This window comes from Copidosoma floridanum, unplaced genomic scaffold (genome assembly GCF_036245765.1).
Source record: "Copidosoma floridanum isolate Cflo_tuat_1 unplaced genomic scaffold, Cflo_Japanese_pri ptg000021l, whole genome shotgun sequence".
Lineage (NCBI taxonomy): Eukaryota > Metazoa > Arthropoda > Insecta > Hymenoptera > Encyrtidae > Copidosoma > Copidosoma floridanum.
This window is the reverse complement of record NW_028321898.1, coordinates 21015861-21038874: the sequence shown is the minus strand read 5'-3', so window position 1 is coordinate 21038874 and position 23014 is coordinate 21015861. Positions and strand designations below refer to the sequence as shown.

The 23014-nt window shown below is 38.2% G+C and overlaps 2 protein-coding genes across 6 annotated transcripts; one reads left to right on the top strand and one right to left on the bottom strand.

The window, feature by feature from the left end:
• The first annotated feature begins 1500 nt into the window (after window positions 1-1500).
• Setd3 (SET domain containing 3) lies at window positions 1501-3972 on the top strand. 2 transcript variants are annotated; one of them, XM_089594275.1, is made up of 3 exons: window positions 1501-1682; window positions 1766-1936; window positions 2052-3972. In XM_089594275.1, the coding sequence occupies exon 3, from the start codon at window positions 2229-2231 to the stop codon at window positions 3672-3674; it is 1446 nt and encodes a 481-aa protein (XP_089450401.1). In that variant the 5' UTR covers window positions 1501-1682; window positions 1766-1936; window positions 2052-2228; the 3' UTR covers window positions 3675-3972. The 2 variants fall into 2 exon arrangements, with proteins under 2 accessions (XP_089450401.1, XP_014216631.2); XM_014361145.3 differs by lacking the exons at window positions 1501-1682; window positions 1766-1936 and having other exon boundaries at window positions 2391-2452; window positions 2536-3972.
• Window positions 3973-5062: 1090 nt separating this feature from the next.
• Window positions 5063-21274, bottom strand: LOC106645304 (uncharacterized). 4 transcript variants are annotated; one of them, XM_023391577.2, is made up of 23 exons: window positions 20993-21273; window positions 19809-19931; window positions 19466-19681; window positions 18359-18505; window positions 17955-18287; window positions 17531-17878; window positions 17236-17449; window positions 16449-17165; window positions 16029-16379; window positions 15820-15935; window positions 15155-15346; window positions 14221-14459; window positions 13771-14154; window positions 13351-13696; window positions 12694-12750; window positions 11963-12133; window positions 11135-11215; window positions 9841-10713; window positions 9163-9735; window positions 6814-9072; window positions 6042-6221; window positions 5577-5968; window positions 5063-5492 (listed from the first exon to the last, which is right to left on the bottom strand). In XM_023391577.2, the coding sequence occupies exons 1-23, from the start codon at window positions 21050-21052 to the stop codon at window positions 5420-5422; spliced, it is 8445 nt and encodes a 2814-aa protein (XP_023247345.2). In that variant the 5' UTR covers window positions 21053-21273; the 3' UTR covers window positions 5063-5419. The 4 variants fall into 4 exon arrangements, with proteins under 4 accessions (XP_023247345.2, XP_089450813.1, XP_089450812.1 ...); XM_089594687.1 differs by lacking the exon at window positions 11135-11215 and having other exon boundaries at window positions 20993-21274; XM_089594686.1 differs by lacking the exon at window positions 12694-12750.
• Between the last annotated feature and the right edge of the window lie 1740 nt (window positions 21275-23014).

Below are 23014 nucleotides of genomic sequence, written 5' to 3'. Positions count from 1 at the left end.
CCCTTTTCAATATGAACGTTCACATTGAATTAAGCAAAAAATGTCTATGTGAACAGCTCCAAAAATTCGCTTTGAGCGCAATTCCGAAATCGCGCCCCCACTGGGCACTTTGAGAACGATTGGTCGTGATTCGTGATAAGAAAAGGTATATATATATATATAGATAATTATTATGAAATCGAGCTTCCGGATCTATTCACCAGGTGGCCAACTCTTAAATGTCGCTTTTCTACAAGCAGTACAAGCATGTGGAAATTAATTCATAGTACTGTCCTTTTCTAATCACGACCAATCGTTCTCAAAGTACCCAGTGGGGGCGCGATTTCGGAATTGCGCTCAAAGCAAATAACAGTGGACAATACACAGCCATTGTAAACGCACCTTGATTATGCATAAAGGTAACACTGTAGTTCACCTAAATCCGTTGTTCCACCTAAGACTCTGAAAGCGTGGAGGGGGTAGTGGGGTACCCTGTCTAGTTCCTCCCAAGTGCTAAGGCGTGTTCGATTATTTGACTTTACATGTGACATATATATGTACAGTACTATATATATATATATATATGTCATATTGTTGACAAGCCCAGGAGCCGTGCCATATAACTTTTTTTAGTTTCGCGGGCCTATGTTATAACATAGGCCGATGTACAGAAAAATAGTTATATGGTACGGCCCCAGCACAGCAGCCAACACGGTATTTAACTGCAGGATGCTGGTGCAAGTGATGCAAATTAATCTGCTGTGCTGGGCTTGTCAACAATATGACATCCCGAACAGAAATTGAGTTCAGGCACTGAACAGGTCTTGGACAGGTGCCTGAGCTGCCTGCGTAGGACCTGCTCAGGCATTAATGGAATTTTATCCAACGATGTGCACAGGACCTGCTCAGGTTCCTGCACAGGCAGCCTTAGCTCAGGCAACCTGAACAAATATAATCTAGTCCTTAATATAATCGAGTCTTAGGTGGAACAACGGATTTAGGTGAACTACAGACTACAGTGTTACCTATTGGGTGTAATCCGCAATCGCCGCCAGCAGTTACATATGTACGATGTGACAACGTTGCGTGGTTGGGGGCGCTACTGTCGATTTACTGGTGATGTGATCCGCAATCTCACCAGCAGTAAAGCAGACGACGTCGGTCTACACTATAGCTCTTTTTCGTGACATTTTCTGATTGTAAACAAAGCAAAGCAGACGACAGAATGTCGGAAAATGTCACGAAAAAGAGCAAGTAGACCGACGTCGTCTGCTTTACTGCTGGTGAGATTGCGGATCACATCACCAGTAAATCGACAGTAGCGCCCCCAACCACGCAACGTTGTCACGTCGTACATATGTAACTGCTGGCGGCGATTGCGGAAATGCGGATTACACCCATTATCTCTATGGGAACAACGGATTTAGGTGAACTACAGTGTTACCTGCATAAATCTGACGTTTGTATTGGGATTCCAAAAGGTCACGTGACTCTCTCGATATATATATTCACTTGGGTGAAAAATAACACAGGCCTTGTATAGGTAGCGAAAACGCACATTTAACCTGTACAAAGTTCTCTCGATCCCGACTATATATAGGAAAACAAGCGGGATTTTGGTAAGGTTAAATGTGCGTTTTCGCACTTTCAAAAGAAAGTTTTAAGCTGCAAAAGACTAATTGAGTTGGGAAAAAATAGTTAAGGTAATTTCATCTCCTCGAAAATATGTTATTGAAAGGCTTTTATCTTAATACTATCGCTGAACATGTAAAAAAAATAAAAATAGAATTGCACCCATAAGGCCTGTGTTATTTTTCCCTCAAGTGACTATATATACCGCGAGAGTCACGTGACCTTTTGGAATCCCAATAGCAGAGAACTAAACTCTGGCATTTCTGCGTTTAGTGTTAGTACTAAGTACCCAACTACCCAAGTGCTCAAGTTCAAGTGTAAGAAAGTAAGTACTAGTTGTTAATCATTTTTATATTTCATCTGATTATTTGTGTCATTGAAAATTTTTCAATTAAATGTATATCTGCTTTTTAAATGATCAATTATTCAAATATTTTCAGAAGTCAGTGTCGTATATTGCTTGAAGTTGAGAACCAGCTGCAGCCTAATATGGATTTCGGCAATGTTGTATTTATTAATAGAACAAGTAAAAAAGTAGACTGTGCTTTTGTCCCTTTCAACTCGAGTTACTCTGAATAGACACAAATTTTGTATTATTTTTGGTAATCTACTGTAAAATGGGGAAGAATAAAAGCGAGTTCCATAGAAAAAATAGAAATGATACAGTCAACCGTAATACATTGAAAAAGAGGAAAGAAATTAACGCAGAGTGTGAAAAACTTTTGCGACTCAGTAGTCATCCATCTTATTTAAACAATCTGTGGGAAAATTATTTGGAAATATCAAGTTGCTTGGAAAATATAAGGAAACTTGAAAGTGTAAGAATAGATGCAGTTGAAAGGTTTGATGCAACTAATGATTTTTTAATTTGGCTAAAGGAAAATGGAGCAAGAATTGATAATATCAGCATACATAAATTTCCAGACTACGATTTGGGACTAAAAGCTGAAAAAGATTTTGAAGAAAATGATTTGTTACTTGAAATTCCAAAACAGTTGATTTTCAGTGTCTACAGAGCTGCTCCAGAACTGAAAGACATACAGAATGATGTGATGATTCAGCACATGCCTCAAGTAGCTCTGGCTATTGCTCTTTTGATTGAAAAAAAAAGGGAAGATTCAAAGTGGAAGCCATACTTACATATTTTGCCAAAAAAATATTGTACAGTGCTATACATGAATGTAAAAGATATGATGGAACTGAAAGGAAGTCCTAGCTTTGAACCTGCCTTGAAACAGTGTAGAAACATAGCTAGACAATATTCGTACTTTCACAAGCTTTTTCACAACAACGAGAGTTCTGTCTCAAAATTATTAGGTGATAACTTTACTTACGAAGATTACAGATGGGCGGTATCCACTGTTATGACTAGACAAAATATAATCCCAAGCGAAGATGGGTCGCAAATGATTCATAGCCTAATTCCAATGTGGGACATGTGCAATCACCAAGAAGGAAGGATAACAACAAACTTCAATGAAGCATCCAATTCATGCGAATGCCATGCTATGAGAGACTTCAAGTCGGGGGAACAAATCTTTATTTATTATGGACCCAGGACCAACACAGAATTCTTTGTTCACTCTGGATTTGTGCACCCTGGGAATCCAAATGACGATTTTGTTTTACGTCTGGGTGTTAGTAAAGCAGATGCATTGGGGAACGAGAGAGCTGAGCTTCTTACCAAAATAAATCTACTGCCAATTAGCGACTATTCTCTGAAGCCAGATCAGGGGCTAATTTCTGGACCTTTGCTGGGATTCCTCAGGATTTTCAATATGACCAAAGAAGAACTCCATCACTGGCTCCAATCTGATGCTGTGCACGACATCACTAAAGTTAACTGTGAAATTGAAAAGTCCTTAGATGAGAAAGCCATCAAATTTCTTAAAACCAGAATAATTATTCTGCTTACTCAATACCCTAAAACACAAGAGGACTGTGATAAATTGCTTCATTCAACGCAAGATCCTTGCAGGAAACTTGTGTATCAAATGAAAATTTTGGAGAGAAATATATTAAACAGGATACTTTTAGGTTTTGAAAAGCCTACCAAAGTTTAACATAATCATATGTATTATGAATGAATTTCAAAATCAAATTTGGAGTGTAACAAATTCATACTAAAAATGTACAATTTTGCTGCTTTGAAGTAAACAGTACCAGAATTAGTGTATATTTTTTGCAAAGTATTGAAAATAGAACTTTGATGTTTCTTTACGGAGTGGAGCATATTACGCAAAAACTTGAACTGCATTTGATTGATTTTTGTAAATATTGACTATTGATATATTATGTGTGTGTATGTATTAACTATTGATGCGTTACTTATGTACATGTATACATATGTTTTGCTTGTATTGTTGCTTATCTTGATTTTATTATGAAAATATATTGAATTTAATATCATTGAGTATAATTTTTTGACATTTTGTATGGATTGTATTTGAAGTGCAGAATACTGATTAAACTAAATAATATTTTATCGATTGCAACATTTGTTTTTGTATAGGTATGGCCATTTTTGCTGCTGAAAAAAAAATTACTACTTCCAAGTAACATTACTTTATTAAAGAAAGTTTCATGCTAGAATAATCTAAAAAATATTTTCATGCACTAAAAATCAATCATTACTTGTATTAGGCAAATAATGTTTAAATGGTTACGTGTAATTACTCGAAATAAAAATACACAAATCAAGTGTAATTAACTTATGCTACTGTTAAAACTAAATCATCTCACAACAAGAAATTTTTTACTAATTGTAACCGAATTTACGAATGAATACAAAATTTGTTTTTTTGTATCACAAAAATGTTTGGTAATGATTAGTAAATAGTTTTCGAAACCTAGAAAATGTTTTATATGAACAAATGGTACATTACGTCACTAGAGCACAAAGTACAAACATGAGCATCTGAAGGGCGCGATTGTTGTATGTTGGTGCCCAAGTCTCGTATAATGTTTTTCTTACCGAGGGCGCAAAGTGCAATTTTGCGCCTGACGAATCACTTTGGGCCCAGAGGGTGCAAAAAACTTTTCTGCCCGTGGGGCCAAAGTGATTCTAAGGGCGCAAAGTGTGACCCGAGGGTGTGATTGAGTTCTTCGATGTACACGCAATAGCTAAAATAGCTTTCGAGATTTACTGTCATAATATACTTTTTTATGAACATCAAAAAGTTATCTTTCTCCTTTCTGTTACTTTTTTGTCACAAGGTTGGTGTTGTGACGGTAAATATCGAACGCAATATTAAGCACTCAATCAGACCCGGGGGCGGGGGGGTGAGACGTTTTCGAAACCGTTCAACTTCGGTGCAGCAGATCGAAACTCTGTAGGTGCGTATACTTACCACACATTTTTCCTCTGCCTTGTCAGCATCGCGTATAGGGAAACGTGGGAATGTTCAAGTTGTCGATTAAGAATTTCGAGAAAATAAAGCCAGTACAAAAATTAAAAAAGGATGGTATACTTTATTTATAATACACAAAAATCAGCACGCATTCTTAACAGTACAAATTTACAGGTATTACAAAAGGCACTAGTTTGCTTTTATAGAGTCTTTCTAGTACAACACACATTTTTTTTACCATTTAAATTACGCTATAAATATACTTTGGTTTTAATTTAAAAACAAAAATTAAGAAAGAAAGTAATGCTTTGTTTAACTACCTTGCAAAAAACCAGTGTCCTACTTTATTTAATTATAAAATTGAATAATAAACTATCATACAGTTATTTACACGATATTTATTTCAATTCTTTTTTTTTCTTTTGCTAAAGCTTAAATTTTGCAGTTCAGGTACTTGGTTACAGATGCAGGCTCTGCTGAATGTCTGGGAAGCAGCGAAGGTGTGGATCATATGAAAAACTGTTAACGCCACTTAAGAACCAGAAAAAATAAAAAAAATAAACATTCACGTTTTCATTTAATATCACATGGTAGAATTAATTAAAGATTACATACTTTGACGGTTTTTCTCTTACGGGTGGCGAGTGTCCGGAAGCTCCAATAGACCGCGCCCTTGACAATGATGCAAGAGATTGTCCTTCCACGTTTCCAAGCACGACTTTTGCACCAACTCTTATACCAGTTCTCCACCGCAGGATCAACCACTTTATTCGACTGAGGCTTATCACCAGGAACACAACGCTGCGGAATCTCACCTTTGCGTTTCGACGACGTGGCCCTTGACGTGTAATCTTCCGCTGACTTTGCGTTAGCTGAGCCAAAAAGGCAAATGTGTTCTCCTCGGCATACTGGTATCCGGCTATTATACAGAGCAGGTAGTTCTTTTGGTAAATCAGAGCTTTCCAGCGACTTTTAGAACGCAGGTATTGTCCATAAAAGTGCTTCACCTGAAACGAAGTATTTTCGTGTAAAAGATTGATAATAATCCGTAATATTTGTAAATTTTTAGTTGAAACTTACTTTTTCCTCGGTATCATCTCTCATAACTTGAGGTTGATGTATTTTTATTTTTTGCGACAGTTGCGTTTCTAAGAATCGCATCTGACGTAAATACTTTTCGTTTTCTTCCCGGAGTTGAGTATTCATTTCACATAAATGCACCTTTTCTATTGTCAGTCTATCAATAATGGATTCTAGATTCTGAAATAACAATAAACTCAACAGTTGCGATTCCGACACTCAGTTTGCACATTGTTTCAAGCGTCAGGCTAGACATTAAAAGGGTATATGTACTCTTTTAAAGTAAAAGTCCATAAAAATGAAAAAATAAGGGTTTAGTATCAGACAGCTTTGACTATGTAAAAGATATTACGGTATTCTATGATATATCTTGAACTACTTAAAGTCATGCATACAAGTAGTGACGAAATTATCAATTGAAATGTATTGTAACTTAGTCTTAAAATATCTCTAAAACATGTAACACAAAACAAAACGATTTTAATTGATTAGTTGGATAGAAACAACATGCTACTACGGGTTTAACTTCATAACTTTACTCGAATTTCAGCATTTGTGTCAACACGGGTTTAACGATAAAATTTTACATGAAACTTATGTGCTGGCGTAAAAGATTAGACAAAAAAACTTTAATTTTTTACTATGAAAAAAAATCTGTTAGTAGGGTGATGTTATAGGTGAATTTTAAGTTAATAGTCGAGATGATAATAAGTTTTGAGATAATATAATACCAAGCCTGACGCATGAAACAACACCTGAATACTGTACTCACCTTTAATCTCTGATAAATTTTACCAGGTGAACTATTCCTGTTTGGAGACGAATTTTCCCTTTTCTCTTCGGTAAGTTCCACCTCTCTCCTGAGATGCATTTTCAGCTCCTTGTCCTGATCTGCAATAGTGGACCTTAGTTTGTTCTCCTCCGTTTTTGCTGAAGTGAGTTGTTCGATGAGCTCGGTCTCTTTGTCTATCAGAGACTCAATGGCGCGCGACAATTGCTGTTCCCTTTCAGAAGACTCGGACAATTGTTGCTTCAACGTCTTCATATCAGCCTCGAAATCAATGATGAGATCGTGCGAGTTCTTGAGTTCTCGCCTCAGAGTCTTCAGTTCCGAATGTTCGCTGCCTCTTCGTTGATTACGCTTGTTTTCAGCGTCATTTACAGTCTTGAGAATCGACTTTTGCCAATCGCATTCCTTAGTTTTGGTTTTGAGCTCAGCTTTGACCTGCTGCAAATCATTTTTGAGCCGATCACTTTCTAAAGTTGCACTGTCCAAGCTTTCAGCTAGTTTTTTTCTTTCCTCTTCCAACTCCTCGCACTGCTTTTCAAGTCGTCCTTTCTCGGCTTCAAGTTTTCTCAGAGTCGCTTGACTCTCCTCGTATTTGCGTTTTTCCGCTTCCAATGCTTTCTCTAATCCTAATTGTTGCTTTTCCTGCGCACTCTCGAATTTTGACTGGTTGGCATTGTGCAAGTCACCAGCAACATCGAAATTCTTCCGTTCCAAGAGAAGCTTGTTTCTCGTTTCCAGTGAATCTTCCAACGCGATTCTAAGTTGGGATATTAAATCCGTGTCTCTTGCTTTGTTCTCCCGAGCCAACTGATTTTCTCTCTGCAGCTGCAACTGCAAAGATCTAACCGAGTGTCTTTCCTTGGCGAGATCTTCTTCCAATTTCGCAACTCTTTTCGACTCGTCTTCGACATCCGCCTTTAACTGCACCACTCGATTCTCATACTCGGTAATCTGAGACGTAAGCATCTCTCGCTCAATCTCAAGGTCATCCTTGAGCCGGTTTAGTTCCTCGATTTCTTTGTTGGCGAACTTCAAATCGTTGCACCTCAAAACATCTTCCGGTTCGCTGTCGATGACGTTGAGCAGCTGCTGATCCAGCCTGGCAGACAGGTTGAGCTGCTGCTGGACCATCTCCGTAATGTCGTTCTCCTCTTCGTTAGGTCGCCTCAAGTTGTTCATCATCTCCAAATCGGTCTTCAGCTTCACAATTATCTCCGACAGCTCAGCATTTTTCCGACGTTCGTCCTTCAACTTTTTCCGGAGTTCCACAACGTTTCCTGACTCCTTCATCTTGTTGTTGATAGTTTCCAGAGAAAGGTGCAAGCTTTTACTGTCGTCGGTCATCTTTCGTATGATTTTATCTTTTTCCTTAAGGTACTCTTGCAGGTGGAAAATTTCTTGATTTTTTTCACTGGGCGATGAGCTTCCAGAAAAATTGCTCCTTCGCGTCACCTCCTCCAGCCTGCGAATCATTTGATCGCGACTGTTGAGGCACTCATTCAGTCTCCTTATCTCATTCTGATGATCCACGATCTTCTGCTGGAGGAGCTCGAATTGCCTTTGATAGTTGAACAGATCTTTGTTCTCGTTTTCGATCTCTGTGACACGGGTCTGCAGTGTATCGATGGTTGCATCTTTGCCGGAGATGATCTCATGGAGATTCGTGATTTCCTCAAGTTTTTCCTGCAAAGCGGCTTCGCTGCTCTTGCGGAGCATCTTTTCCTCGTAGAATATATTTTCGCTGATCCTCACTTTTTCTACGTAATCCTCGAGCTTTTCCGTCGTATATTTCAACACGTTTTCAACTTCGTAAAGGTCATTTTTTATCTTAGCCTCATTGTCTTTAGTCTTCTTGTACTCGGTTTCGTAGAAGAGCCTGTCATGATTCAACGACTCGATGTTTTCTCGCAACTGTTGAACGTTACCCTGTATCTCCATCAGCTCCACTTCCCTCTCGTTCAGAGCACTAGTCTTGGCATTTAGTTCTGCTTTTATTTCACAGAGATGGGATTCAAGTTCTTGGATGCACTGCGTCGCTGCAGGCGTGCTGTGTGGTGGGTCACTACTTGCGTGGTTAGTTACGAGCAGGCTGCCAAATTTACCGTGCCTTGGACAAACGACGTTGCTATGATCCTCGGACGTCGTGGTCGACTCGTGAGTCTCAGTCTCGTCGGCGTCAGAAGTTGGACTGGCCGCGGCAACGACCATCTTGTCCAAAATTTGCATGTGAGGAGTATCCACCTGCAATATACGTAAGTCATTTCACTTTAAACATCCTTTTTTAAATGAATTTATTCACATTTGTAAAAATTGAATATTTGAACAAATTACCTCATAGCTGTGACTGTGCGAGCCAAAATCCAATCTCGGCACCTTGGGTGTTTCAGTGATCGGTTGAGAACTGTCGACAGCGTCTCGCTTGGAACTCATCAGCGTGGCATTGGGCAGCTTCAAGTTCGACACATTCTGGGACTTGGTGAAATTGGGGACTTCGCGAATCGGATCGGACGAGCCATCCTCGCATTCCGAGTTGATCGACAAGATGTCACTGAGAGTACGCGCACTCGTCTTTGGCTGCTGGCTCATCAATTCGCGCAGTTGAGCTTCACTGAGGCCTATGAGCTCAAGCTGCTTGTCACGTTTGACGAGCTCGTCCCGCAGATGATCGATTTCGGCGTTCTTCTCGGCAATTATCGTGTCGATTATTTGCGGCAAGTTATTCTGCGGTTTTCCCTGCAAGCTTAGTTTCCCCTGCAGCAGTTGCTTGTCCTCCTCCAACATTGATATTCTGTTCCTCAGTTTTTGCATCGCCCCGTTTTCCGACTGGAAAACATTGACCAGCTCGCTTTCCTTCTCGGCCAGAATACGGCTCACGCGCTCTAGCTGACCTTTCACCTCGTTCAGCTGAAACAAAATTCAGTAAAAAACATACATATATATATATATGTATATATTTTTTTTGGTTATTTGCTGGTCATCGTTAAATTGTAGATTTCTGATGTATCGTACCTCGACATCCTTATCACGTAGAACCCGCTCGGAAAATTCGATTTTGCTATTGAGGTCAGATAACTGAGACTCCAGCTTGGAAATGGCTTGTCTATGATCAAATGGCGCATTCAGTTTCTGCTGCTCGAGTCTTGCCCGCAACGTTTCAATTTGAAACAGCTGCTCCGACGTCGCCTGTTGAAGCAATTCCTGCTCAGCCAATAGTTCTTCATTTTGCTTCTGGAGATTCGACAACTGCGTGTCCAGATCCTTGAGCCGTTTGAGCGCCACATCCTCGACCCGAAAGTGCTTCGATAAACTTTCCTTGAGCTTGAGGAGACTATCAAGCGGCAGTACCGGTGGGTAGCTCGGATCGTCGGGAGTAGGACAGCGCGTAGCGTCAATCTGCTCGCGTAGAGAAACATCCTCGCTTGGCTGGCTGATACTCAAACTTGAGCCGCACACGTGCATCGATTCCAGTTCTCGAGTTTTATTGTTTAGCTGAGCTTGCAAGTCACGTATTTCGAGGCGGAGCTGCTTCAGAGCCGACGAATTGGTTGCCATCTGCTCGGAGCTGAGCTGCGCCTTGCGAAGTTCTTCCTGTAGGTGTCCGATGTGGTCGCTCAGGTGATTGTTTTCGCTGCCGGCTTTGACGAGCTCCAGCTCTTGGACGAGTTCCTCTTGATTCTTCGTCTGTGCCAAGATGATCTCCTCCAGCTGTTGGATCTGACCTTCGAGGATATCTTCTTTTTCAGATCGCGTTTGAACCTGTTGCTCCAAATCCTTTATTACTTCGCGCAGTTCCCAAATTTTTTCAACCGCGGTCTTCAGTTCTGCCTCGGCTTCCGCACCCTTTGTCTGGGCCTCACGCAGTTGGGCAGTTAAATCTTCCACCTGTTTTGGTATTTTTTTTTTTTTTTTTTTTTAACCAAGACTATTAATACTTTTGTTGCTTTTCCAATCCATAGCTTTAGAATGTAATTGGATGGAATTGTAACAATAGCAGTGGAATATAACAAGCAATTGTACTCGACGTAATCTATTTTATATGTAGAAGCTTCAGGGCTTGGTGGAGGAGTATTCATGCAATGGTGACTGTTTGGAGTGCACGTGGTTTGTAAGGACAAAGTTTAATTGATTAGTGCACTCTAAATGGACAGACCAAATAAATCACAATAATTCTTCATTTTAGTTTGTTCATGCAAACGTTGAAAGAAATAATTTGGAATTTGATGTAGTCTTTTTTCCTTTTCATCATTATTTAAATCACTTTCATGCTCGATCTCTGGGAATATTAACATGAAATAAGACTCACTGATTCATTGATCCCGGATTCATCGCTCTGTCGAAGCATAGAGTTGCCCGTTGAGAACGAGGCGGGCGATAGCGCAGACTGCTTTTGTGTGCATGTGTGTGTGCGATAAACAGAGAAGAAAAAAAAACCAAAAACCCCAAGTGCGTGGTACAACAATTTCATTGTTCAAAGAGGATGCGAGATTCACTTTGTACGCAGTATTGGCAATAATTTTCATTTTTCAAATTGCCCTTCGAAAGGCTAAATTTCATTCATGATCGTACGAGTGGCATCGTCGCACCTTCTTGTTTTTTAAATACGTGTTAAAGCAGTGATGCAGTGTCACAAGCTGCCTTAACTTACGTCGACCCTATCTCTTTTTCTACAAATTTAATTTTCAGTTATCCAACCAATTTATACTCTGATCCAGTTATTTTGTTACAGTCGTAAATGTATTAATTATTTTTAAGAAAACGCTTCAAAATCAGCATTACTATTTGTTAAAACAGCTGATTACTAGTGTACTACTACAAGTAATGAGAAATTTTTTTGTTAACATTATTAATAAACATCTTGTTATTAGAAAAGGCAAAAAAATTAATTACACGCCTAATTATACTGGTGAAAAATACATGTATATAAAAAAAACTAAGTAGTTTTTTTTATTAAACTATTACCGTGTGACACATACGTGAATGTATAAAATACAAATAAGTATACAAAATAAGTTAATAAATATTAGTCTTAGTGAAAATGTAAGTGTGCGAGCGAATTAATTTTCTCCTCAATTTATCTACCAAAAATTTAGTTTTACTTATTTTTCAAAAAAAAAAGAGAAAAAATGTTTACCTCGACAGAATTGATACGATAATCACGATCCTTTTCACGTTCTCGTTCCCTGAGCTTTTCTTGGAGCTGCTGGATCTGTCGGGCTGCCTCATCGCGCTCAGCTTCGCGTTCCACCGCCTGCTCTTCCTGAAATTTGCGCGTCGAGCGCAGCTGTTTGTCTGCCGCTTCGATCTAAGCAACATTGTTTTGTGAGTGTTAAAAGAGTCAATGTTTGCATTCCTTTTTAAAAAAAATTTTTTTTTTTTTTTACTAAAATTGTGGTACTCCAATAAGCAAATATCAGTTCTAATGTTTTTCTGTCTTACAAAACTGGTTGATAAAAATTGTCCATTAGAATTAGAAGTAAATGGTGAAACATCAAACGCGAAATTGCAAAACAAACATGCAGGCAATAATAAAACTAAACTGTGCATGGAAACCAGAGCAGATTTATGATCCGTTCTGAAATCCATGACTTTGAAACTAAACTTATAAAAAGCTCAACCAAGAAACTTTTGTATCATTCACCAAAGTGTGAATCATGCAAGTTTAAGATCAAAAAGTGCAAAAAACAAACGTTACTAGTTAATAACTCTCATCGCACCATTTAACTAAAGTATTAACGCTCACTATTTATAAACTATTTCAATAATATCAATGTATTAGTGGAAGGAGGAAGCTTCGATTTTTGGAAAAAAAATCCTAACAATAAACCGTAAAATTTTCACATCATAAATTAATAAAGTATTTACCTTGGCACATTGAACCCTGTGAATGTTTTGGGAAGGAGTAGGAACTAATGAAACCTGCTGGCAAGACAACAAAACGCAAGTCACAATCCTTCTTATCTTCAAAGACAACAAACGTTTGTATGCATACGTTTTCTCCAAAATATTCCAGAATATTTGTGTTTAAAATAGTTGGTTAAAAAAAATTTGAGTAATTTAATCATATTAAAACGTAGTTTTTGATAACTGAAAGAAGTAATAGAAATTTATAATGCATTTAAAATAGTTTGGGGCAAAGGTAACACAGTTACAGCTTTGTAGATTTTTATAGGATTTGGACACTGTAAGGAACCTCATTTAGTTAAAAACAAAAACTAAAAAAAAAAAAAAAAAATTAATTAATTAATTTATACAGATTAACATTTATCCACTGGTGATTTTTAATCTTAAAATCGTATGTACTTTTGAAAGTAACATAACATTTACAAAAGCGAGTAAAAGGAGCATAAAAAGTGCACATATACCAACCACTACTGTAATCTCGATGTGCGTAAAAAGAAAAACAACAAGTTTTTACAAATTTGGCATGCAAAAACACTGTGTGTTCACTTGTGCAACGATTACCATTGGCCCGTGCATTTTCAATTAATTTCAAAAGGGAGAAAGAAAAAGCATTTGTACTTGATGTTGCAGATCCTCCTTGTCTTTCCGCATCTCGTCGATGTTCTTATCTGACTGTCTGCACAACTCGTCAATCAGCTGGAGCAAATAGCCCGTGTCGTTACAGCCGTTCATCACGACTGACTTGGCGCGGTCTTGAAGTTGCGAAAAGTCTTGATCTTGTTCCTCTTCGATCACTACTGTCTCGTCTCGTTTACCGTAGCCTTCCGAAATCACCTCCTTCTTGTTCTCGGCGATCAAAAGCCGTTGCTGCAGATCCATCACTTTCATCTTCAGGTGCTCGTTTTTCTCTTGGTACTTGGCAACAAGTTTTTCGGCCTCAACCAGTTTCTCACCCGTACTGTCGCTGTTGGAAAAACAAAATTAGAAGCGAAGCACCAACAACATTCAAGCTTGTGTCGGTTTCTTTCGCACGCGTACCCAATTCCCGTGGACCAAGACTCGGAATCTGACGGCGAGGAGTTGAAAATCGTCGCGCACTCGGTCCTCAGACGCTGCAGGCACGTATCCAAATCGTCCTTCAAATTTTTAATCAAATCCTCATCGTGGACCAGATCACTTATATCTTTACCGACGATGGAAGCGATTTCGTTGGATTGCGGCGCAAAGCGCACCCTCTTTATCGCTTTTCTGTTGGTGTCACCATCAAAGCTCAAATTGTTGTCCAAACGAGAAGGCGCGAATGGCTTTTTGAGGACCTCGCTGATCAAAGTGTTGTTGATTTCCTCTTCGCAATCGGCGAAGTAATCTATCAACTGGCTCACGAGGCTCTTCAGCGCCGAGCACGTTTTGTGCAGAACATCTCTGCACAACGACGAGTTATCAAAATACCAAAAATAGTTTTACAAGTGTTAAAGTTACCAATCGTACCTCTCGTTCATCAAATTGCTCTGCAAAGAGTCATGAGTCGCCGCTTTAAGTCTTTTAAGCTCCTCTTGCAAGTCGTTCAAGGCTTGGTTGTTTCCTTCCTTGAGTCGCTTGACCTCCTCCACGTGACGCTCTTTCAGAGCCTGCATTTCCCGCTTCGCGTTGTTGGTGAACTTGTCACGCAACTCCAACAGCTCCGTCGACCAATTTTCATCGGATTCCGAATCTACCGTGAGCAGTGCCTAAAATTACATCATTTTCAGTCTCTCAACATCTGCGCGCATTTTACCTATACTCAGACCATTTATATATATTTACACCCATTTGAATTTTTTCATTTCCTTTTGCTACGAGCTATTGTTTAATTTTTCTGAACGTGCATGCATAACGAGATAAACATTTCACCAAAAATTTCCAGCAGGTTATATTACACATCGTACAATCCGAACGAGGGTGCTTGGTTCGTAAACAAAAGTTAAAAATCCATATACCTATGTTTATTTTTGCTACTTTAGTTGGTACAGTTATATATATACACCGTACAAACGCGCTTAATTTGTACTATTTACCCAAATTACCTATATTCCATTTCCCAAGCTGCTTGTATTATGGACAAGTCAGCAGTTTCTTTCGTTCATTTTAACGAAAAACAAAAATTTCAATGTTTGAAGTACTGCTTGAAATGAAAGCTTTCAAAAAAGGAAAACATGAACGCAATGTCGCAAAGAAAGCAGTGGTACAATCATCTGCGAAAAAACAACATCTCGTTGGCCTTAAAAACAAAAGAACGACTGTTTGATGAAAGAAATGGGGAAAAAAAGAAAAAAACAAAAAAAAAAAATGAGAAGACGAAAAAAGTTGAGCCTGGGCGTAGTGTGTACAGGGCATGCACCGTCGATGGTTGTTTTTTCGTCTGGGGGTGGATGCAGAAAACTACCTCGATCTGTTCGCGCAGCTCATTGACGATGTCGACGCGAGCGAGGCCGACTTGCTCCTCAAGCTGGCGATCGTAGTTGGCCCGCAGCTCGTTCAACTCGTTGCAGCAACTCTCTTGGGCCTCGGCAGTGGAATCAGCCTCCCTGGCGTTGTTCAGGACGCTGCTGCTGTTGTTTTGCTCGGTTTGACAAAACTGCATGCGGTGTTAACGAGTGACAATGAAGACAATTTCGAGTTAGTCACAAATGCGTGTGGTTTTTGCTTTGAAAGCTTAAAAAAAACCGAGAGACTTTGTTCTTTTTTATTGTTTCAATACCTAATCTCTAATTCAAGTAAAGAGAACGTTGAAAAAAAAAAAAAAAAAATTTCATGCTCGCAATACGAAACACACGTGGACGAAAAATAATGCTGCACTTTTTGGCAAATTGTTTTAGTATCAAGCTTACAACAACTTTAAGCTTTGGGCTCGGTGATGTGATGATGTGTTAATTTTCGGTCAAGCTTTCGTTTGTCTTTCAATAATCGACAGATCATGTATATTTACATTTGGACATATGTACAAGAAATGTGGTACCACTCCTGTCACCCATTGCAACTTTTTCCAGCACTAACAGTTATTTAAACAAAAAATTTATGAAAGAGTCCAAGTACAAAAATTTACCGTACCTGATCAGCTGTTTCCAAGAAAATTGTACAATCATACTTTTTTCCCACTTTTTCCTCGCACTGAGCAACGGCTTTGATTATTTTTTCTTGCGGAATATATATTTGTTGCTCCTTATCTGCAGTTGGATAGAATTAACAGTACAATAACATTATGAAAATAAGTAATGAACTATTGTATATTGCTTATGTATGGTGGAGAATAAATTTACCTGTAGCATCACCACCGCCACCCAAACTATGAGCTGCTTTTTCGCTGACGTACAAGTCTTCAGCCAGATCTTCGAATTCACTGTCGTTGGACATTTTTTTCGATTGCTGACTAAATATTTCCTCGGAATATTGCTTTTCCATCTGCAAACACTTTTCTTCGAAATAAGTGCGCAGCTCCTCCATTTCTCTAGTGTGCTTTTCCTCCAATTCCGCTTTTAATTTTTTCATCTGTTCGTTCGCTTCCTCTACATTTTTAACCAATAACTGAAATCTTTTAGATTCAGCCACATTTTCAGTCTTCAACGTACGCACTTCTTCGCGGAGTTGTTTTTCGGTTTCTTGGGCTTGGGCTACACACAGAATTTGAAAATTAAATTTTTTTATTTTCAACTCCTAAATAATTAATCAAAAAGACTTACCCAGCAACTCGTTCTGTTCCCTGCTTCTCTTTTCAATTTCACACAGCAAAGACGTTTTCTCCTGCTCGTATTCCTCAAGTTGCTTGCGACACGTATCCAGTTTCTGGAGCACTTGATTGTACTTTGACTGTCTGTGTAGCAGTTCTTCAAGGTCCAAGCACGAGGCATCAGATACTACGGTCTGATCCACCAGGACTGTTTCATCCAGTTTACTGTCACAAAAACCCAAAGTTTGATCCAGTTTTTCTTCAAAAGCTGCACACTGGGCGTAAGCAGCAGTGAGGCCGTTTCTAAGCTTGTCACCCTCTTCCCCAAGTCTTTTGTTTTCCTCGCTTTGTTCTGTTAACTGTTGGATCAACTCGGCAATTTTCTGATCTCGCGTTTGGATAACCTGTTTCAGCACGTTGATTTCCTGCTCGAACTTTGCACTCACCATTAGCGTGCCATCCGTACTGTCGGTTGAAATACGCGTCTGCAGCTGTTGGCATTGCTGCTCGAGAATTTGTTGTTTGGACACAAGTTCTTCCTTGAGACGGTCGCGGCTGTTTTTCATATCCTTGAATTGTTTTTCATAGTTGTTTTCGAGATCCTTTAATTGTTTTTCATACGCGTCTTTGACGAGATTAACCGATTCCAGCTCATTCTGTGTTTTGGAGACGACTGTTTCCAGCTCCTGGATTTTTTGTACCAAGTCCTGCTCCATCGATGCTTTTTCATCTGTTTGATGGAAAAAATGTTTGTAACATAACACGATTCAATATCTAAAACGACCAAATAATAAAATTACCAAGTTTTTGTTTGGCTATTTGATACTGCAACGAAATTTCATCCAAAGTCTGATAAGAAGTTTCATCAAGTTCCGCCCTGCTAATTCCACTAAGTCTTGACAATGACTTTTCAAGGCTGTAGATCTTGTTGCTCAACGATCTTTCTTGCACTTGGCTGTTTTCTATTAAATTTTGCGCAGCCGAGTACCTCAACATCAGGTCATCCAGTTTGAACTATAAAATCAATTTTTTTAATATGAACTTTTGTTTTATTATTTACAGATGCATTATAACAAATTTTAGGAAATCCCGTACCTTTAATGACTCATTTTCTGATCTGAGAGACGCGGCATCATTGAGCGCTTGCTCTAAAGATCGCTCAATGCTTTCTTTTGAGTCCAAAATACTAACGGTCGAAAGATACTTTGACGTCATATTTTGCAGTTGCAGCTTGTGGAGTCTTATCTGCTCGGAGAGTAGTTCTTTTTCTTGGTCGTGGCTCTCTTTGCTGGTCACCAGGTCTGATTTCAGAGACTCAATTATACGTTGGCTGTTTGATAACTGAGCCTGGAAGGCGGATGTTTCCCTTTCGAGGCGAGCCTCGAGGTTCAGGTTCTCATCTTTGAGCTGTTGTAATTCTGCTTCAAACCTGTCTTTCAGTTCCTGAGGATTAATGAAACTCATGAAAAAAATAAACGTATAAAGATTAAAAAAAAAAAAAAAAAAATTTCACACTAACTTTGATCTCGTTAGCATGTTTGATTTTGTTAGCGCTGGTTTCAGCTGCAAATTTGTCCAATATTACTTTCATGTCTTTTTTTATCTTTTCAACTTGGTCATTCATGGATTCACACTGTTTTTGTTTCAAATGCGCTTCAAAAGAATTGTCATCTACTTCTCCAGAGTAACTTTTTATTTTCTCTTTAAGGTATTCAATTTGAGTTTTGTAGTTGCTCAGTTCTGTGGATTGTGTTTCTTTTTCAAGCTCCAATTTTTTAATGTTCTGTCTTGCTTGTTCAAGTTCAACACTCAAGTCTGTTTGATCACTTATCGTATTCTCTAACTTGAACATCTAAAAATAGTGACGAGTAATAATTAAAAATGTGTTATTAATTTAAGAAAAAAAAAAAAAAATTGTGTTACCTTTTCATTACAATTATACATTTGTGAATTCAGGGACTGGACTTGTATTTGCAACATATCTCTAGCAGCTAAAGCTTGTTGCAACGACGTTGTCAAGTCTTCAATCAGAACATCCCTCTGATTTATAGCTTGCAAACACTCTTGAAGCTATTGAAAAAATTTAATTGATTAATACTTAATATCCATATGAGCAACACGAACCACGTTTCAACCTTAATCTTATAAAAAAAATCATTTTTGTATTGTTTTTTTCTCTGAAGAGGCTCACACCTTAATCATGTTAACCAAGCACCAAGCCAATGCAACTAGGCTCAACGTGAAATTGTATTCAAAAATTCGGGTTGAGTGTTTTAAAAAAATTGAAAATTAGTTAATTGAATCCCATTTCTTCTACTTTTAATTTAAAAAAAGATTTTACTGTTTCTTCCGCAACAATTGTAACCTGAACAAAAGTCTAAAAACGATGAAATTTTTTAAAAAGTATTTAAAAACAGATTTTTATTTAATACATCACATTATACATTTATATCTTGCTTGTGTGTTTACAAAGTGTAAAATAGAATATTTTTTACGAGATCTTGCTACCATCAGCTTTAGCAGTGGACTTTTTATACACGTATTAGCATTAACAATTTGTTAACATCAAAATATTCATGTACATTTTTCTAACCTGCTCAGAACTGCATAAACTTTTTGTTATTAGTTTTTTGTTTTTAGGTGCCTCGTTTACTTAGTATTTTTTTTACAAGAGCTTATTGTCGAGATTTCGAACTTTCATCGCCTCATAGATGAAAAAGTAACTTAATGATATTAAAAAGAATTTATTTTCGTACTAGACAATATGATAAATGATACTTTTGAATTTCACCTTGTGATGAGACAGTTTTTAAAGTGTTAGCCTCTTGAAAGAGTCATACGTCTTGGTCAAGGTTACATAAATTAAAATTGATTGGAATATTGGCACTAGGTGCATTGTGAATTCTATAAAAGCCGACTTAATATAATAATGTACAAGAAGTTAAAGTATCTAATGTAATTTTTATTATTTAAGAGTTTCAAAAATGTTTCGTTTATAAGTAAAACTAAATTTATAACTACAAATCTCACCTTGGATATAGCATCTTTAGAAGGAATGTTGCTGTTTTGACTGTGGGAAGAAGTTGGCGAACAAGCATCAGCCCTGAGAGTGTCGATTTCCGCACCCATAACTTCAACCTCTACTTCTTTACATTGAAGTAGTTCTTCCAATTCGACTACCCTCCCAGCTAATCTTTCTAATTCACCATCTCCTTCTCCCTCGCTCATACTGACACTTTCATTATTCTACAATGCATTTGATAAAACTACAGATTAGGAAGGTACATTCATCGTAAATTTTAAATTACATAATGGTAATCAGTTTTTCTTATATAAAGAATGGTACACTTATATTCGTAACGCAAGTACTTACGTTTAAATTTTTCAAATCCATAGATCGATTTTCAGTTTCGTTGTGAAACGAATCTTCATCAGAAGCTGGCTCCAAGCTACTTCTCAAACTGTTATTAAAGCATTCAGCTTTGTATTTTCCCAACTGCATAGAAGAATACATTTAAATAACAACCATCCTCTCGACTATTGCACACCAAGGCATAACAAAAATTATGTGCGTTACAAAAAACTGACTAGTAAACTATTAAGTATGCATGTCCATGTGCCATAAAATGATGCTAATCAGTTAATATTTTTAAAAACGAATCATTACATTGCATCAAACATTCAGATTGCCTTGAATGACTGCACTTACCTTGATTTTGAATCACTCATGAGTATAAAAATGAACACATAAATGCTACTTTTAATTAGAATTTGATCAGCATATCATTACTACATTTATAACAAACATATGCACACAAAAGCAGTAATTTTCTTACAAGTTCTACTGAGAATCATAAATTAGTAAATAAGTAATAAATCAAACAATGTACTATGTAAACAATCACCCATTGTTCAAGATCATTTTTTTGCGGCAAATGAAAATATTAAATAATTTTAAAGCTACAGTAAATGTACCTATATATGGGGATAATAAATAGCAGAGACTTTGCTGATGCTTGCATGCTCCATCAGTGTAAGTACAGAAAAGGGTAGAGAGAGAGAGAGAGAGAGAGAGAAAGCCCAGGAGAACTCTAATCTCGTCTCGGAGTAGTTAAATTAATATTCCAAAAATAGAAATAACGAGCGAGATGTGTATAAATACAGTGCTCCTGGGGTGCAGGGCCAGGTCGAGAGTATAAGCTGGAGTAAGGGACAGGAGTTGCTGTTCATAGCTTATATATGGTGTGTACTGTTTATGTGTGCATGTCTATTATATTACATGCATTAACATCAACAATATCAACTTATCAACATAAAATGTGTAACTGTGACGGTTATAAACAGCGGAGCCAATCAGTGACGCGCTACGATGTTTACCCCAGTACCCTACTGTCTATCAACTCGCTGTATATATAAAAAGGGTGCTCACTATATAGGGGCTGTACAATTAAGCCAAAGTATATAAAAAATGTATGCATGCAGAGGTATTTAGTTCTATAAACATTTTTCTTCATCATTTTATTATCACACAGTACGTATAAGAAGTACAGTTCTTACCACTTCCCTGCTAGCCTCCAAGGAATTGTGTTTACTGTATTCATTCTCCTCCTCCTCCATACTCACAGCAACAGCACCAACGGTTTTTCAGCAACTTTTGATTTTTGTCCGTCAATCGTATCTACTAAGTATTCACTTTTTTTTTATCTCGTAAGAAGCTGCACTGTATTGAAACGCATTCTTAGAGAACGACGGTAACTGGCGTAACTGCACTTAATTGACAAAAGCGCGGGTAAGCGTTTCTCAATCTCAATCTCAACTGAACCGTCCGAAGTTTCAAACCTATAGGTATAGGTATGTGGCGTCTCACAATGTGAGTATGTGAGATGTGAGCAGTGAGACTCACATCACTCGCGCTTCAGGTTCTACTCGCTAGGTGGCCAAGCCCCTACCCGAACAGAAATGTGCCGTAGCTTGCCTGACTGCCTGTGCTGGAGCCGTACCATATAACTTTTTTTAGCTTCGCGGGCCTATGTTATAACATAGGCCGATGTGCAGAAAAATAGTTATATGGTACGGCCCCAGGTCCTGCACAGGCAAGATAGGCATTTTATGCATAGGTGAGTTCAGGCTGTGCACAGTTCCTGAACAGGTCCGGTGCTCTTGCCTGAACTGACATCAACTGTCTGCTACTACAGTCTTAACCTTTTTTTCAATTAATCTAAAATGGAGCAAAACCATTATTCTCGACGAAAAACGCGAAATAAATATAGAATGTAAATTATTCGTTAAAGAAAAATTTCGGAAAAAAGAAAACCATACAGATTTAATGGAAATAATGAAAAAAAAGCTAAACTTACAGATAATATTAGTGAAAACTCAGCTGTACAGTTTGATAAGCAAAAAATTCAGAGCGATATTCAGCAAGAAATTTTTGAAGAATTAAACACAACTAATGACAGTGTAAGAAGAAAAAACAAACAAACAAGTGTCAATATTGATGAAGTTCGTGATTTGTACGTACAACTTCGGAAATGGAAAAGATAGTGTTTCATTGCAAATGGCCACATGGATAAAATTTTAAAAATATTGCAATATCACATTCCCAGCTTACCTGGATCCCATAAAACTTTACTGAAATCAACTTCTCTGTTTAAAAACATTTTTTTATGTAACATAACCTTACTATTTAATTGTGTAAAAGTCAGTTCAGGACTAGATTATATTTGTCCAGGTTGCCTGAGCTAAGGCTGCCTGTGCAGGAGCCTGAGCAGGTCCTGTGCACATCGTTGGATAAAATTCCATTAATGCCTGAGCAGGTCCTGCGCAGGCACCTGTCCAGGACCTGTTCAGTGCCTGAACTCAATTTCTGTTCGGGTAATAACTCTCTCCCGTCAAGCGGCCAAATACCTGCACGATTACTATATATAAGCGCGATCGAGTTAGTCTAAGCCCACACCTCTTTTGTCATTCTGTGTCTAAGGCAGGCAGGGAGCACATCATCAGCCTTAATGATGGAGCTGTTCACATAGACGTTTTTTGCTTAATTCAATGTGAACATTCATATTGAAAAGGGGGTTCCACTGCTCCGCTAAACTCAAATTGAGTGAACAGACTGAACAGACCTATGCTGTGTTCTCTGTCAGTCAACGTAGTTGCGACCATAGGCTTTGTTGCCTGATGGAAAAAGAGGTATAGGTCTGTTCAGTCTGTTCACTCAATTTGAGTTTGGCGGAATAGTGGAACCCCCTTTTCAATATGAACGTTCACATTGAATTAAGCAAAAAATGTCTATGTGAACAGCTCCAATGAGCGTGATGAGTCCTGGCCTGGCGTGCTCTCGGGACGAAACACCTTTTTCTCTCTCAAGTACTTATAAGTACGGAAGCTCCTATCCGCCATCTATAGGCAAGCTGCTTGCTTTCCTCAAAATAGGCAATGCAACTACTTGCGTTGCCCAAAAAGCATAATCAAAATAAAGCGTCATAACCTGTTTTCGGATCTTTCAGCAAATATTTTTAGTGTTTATTAATTTTGAAAGTACATACACAAATTTTAGTAAACGGGTAACTATTATGATCA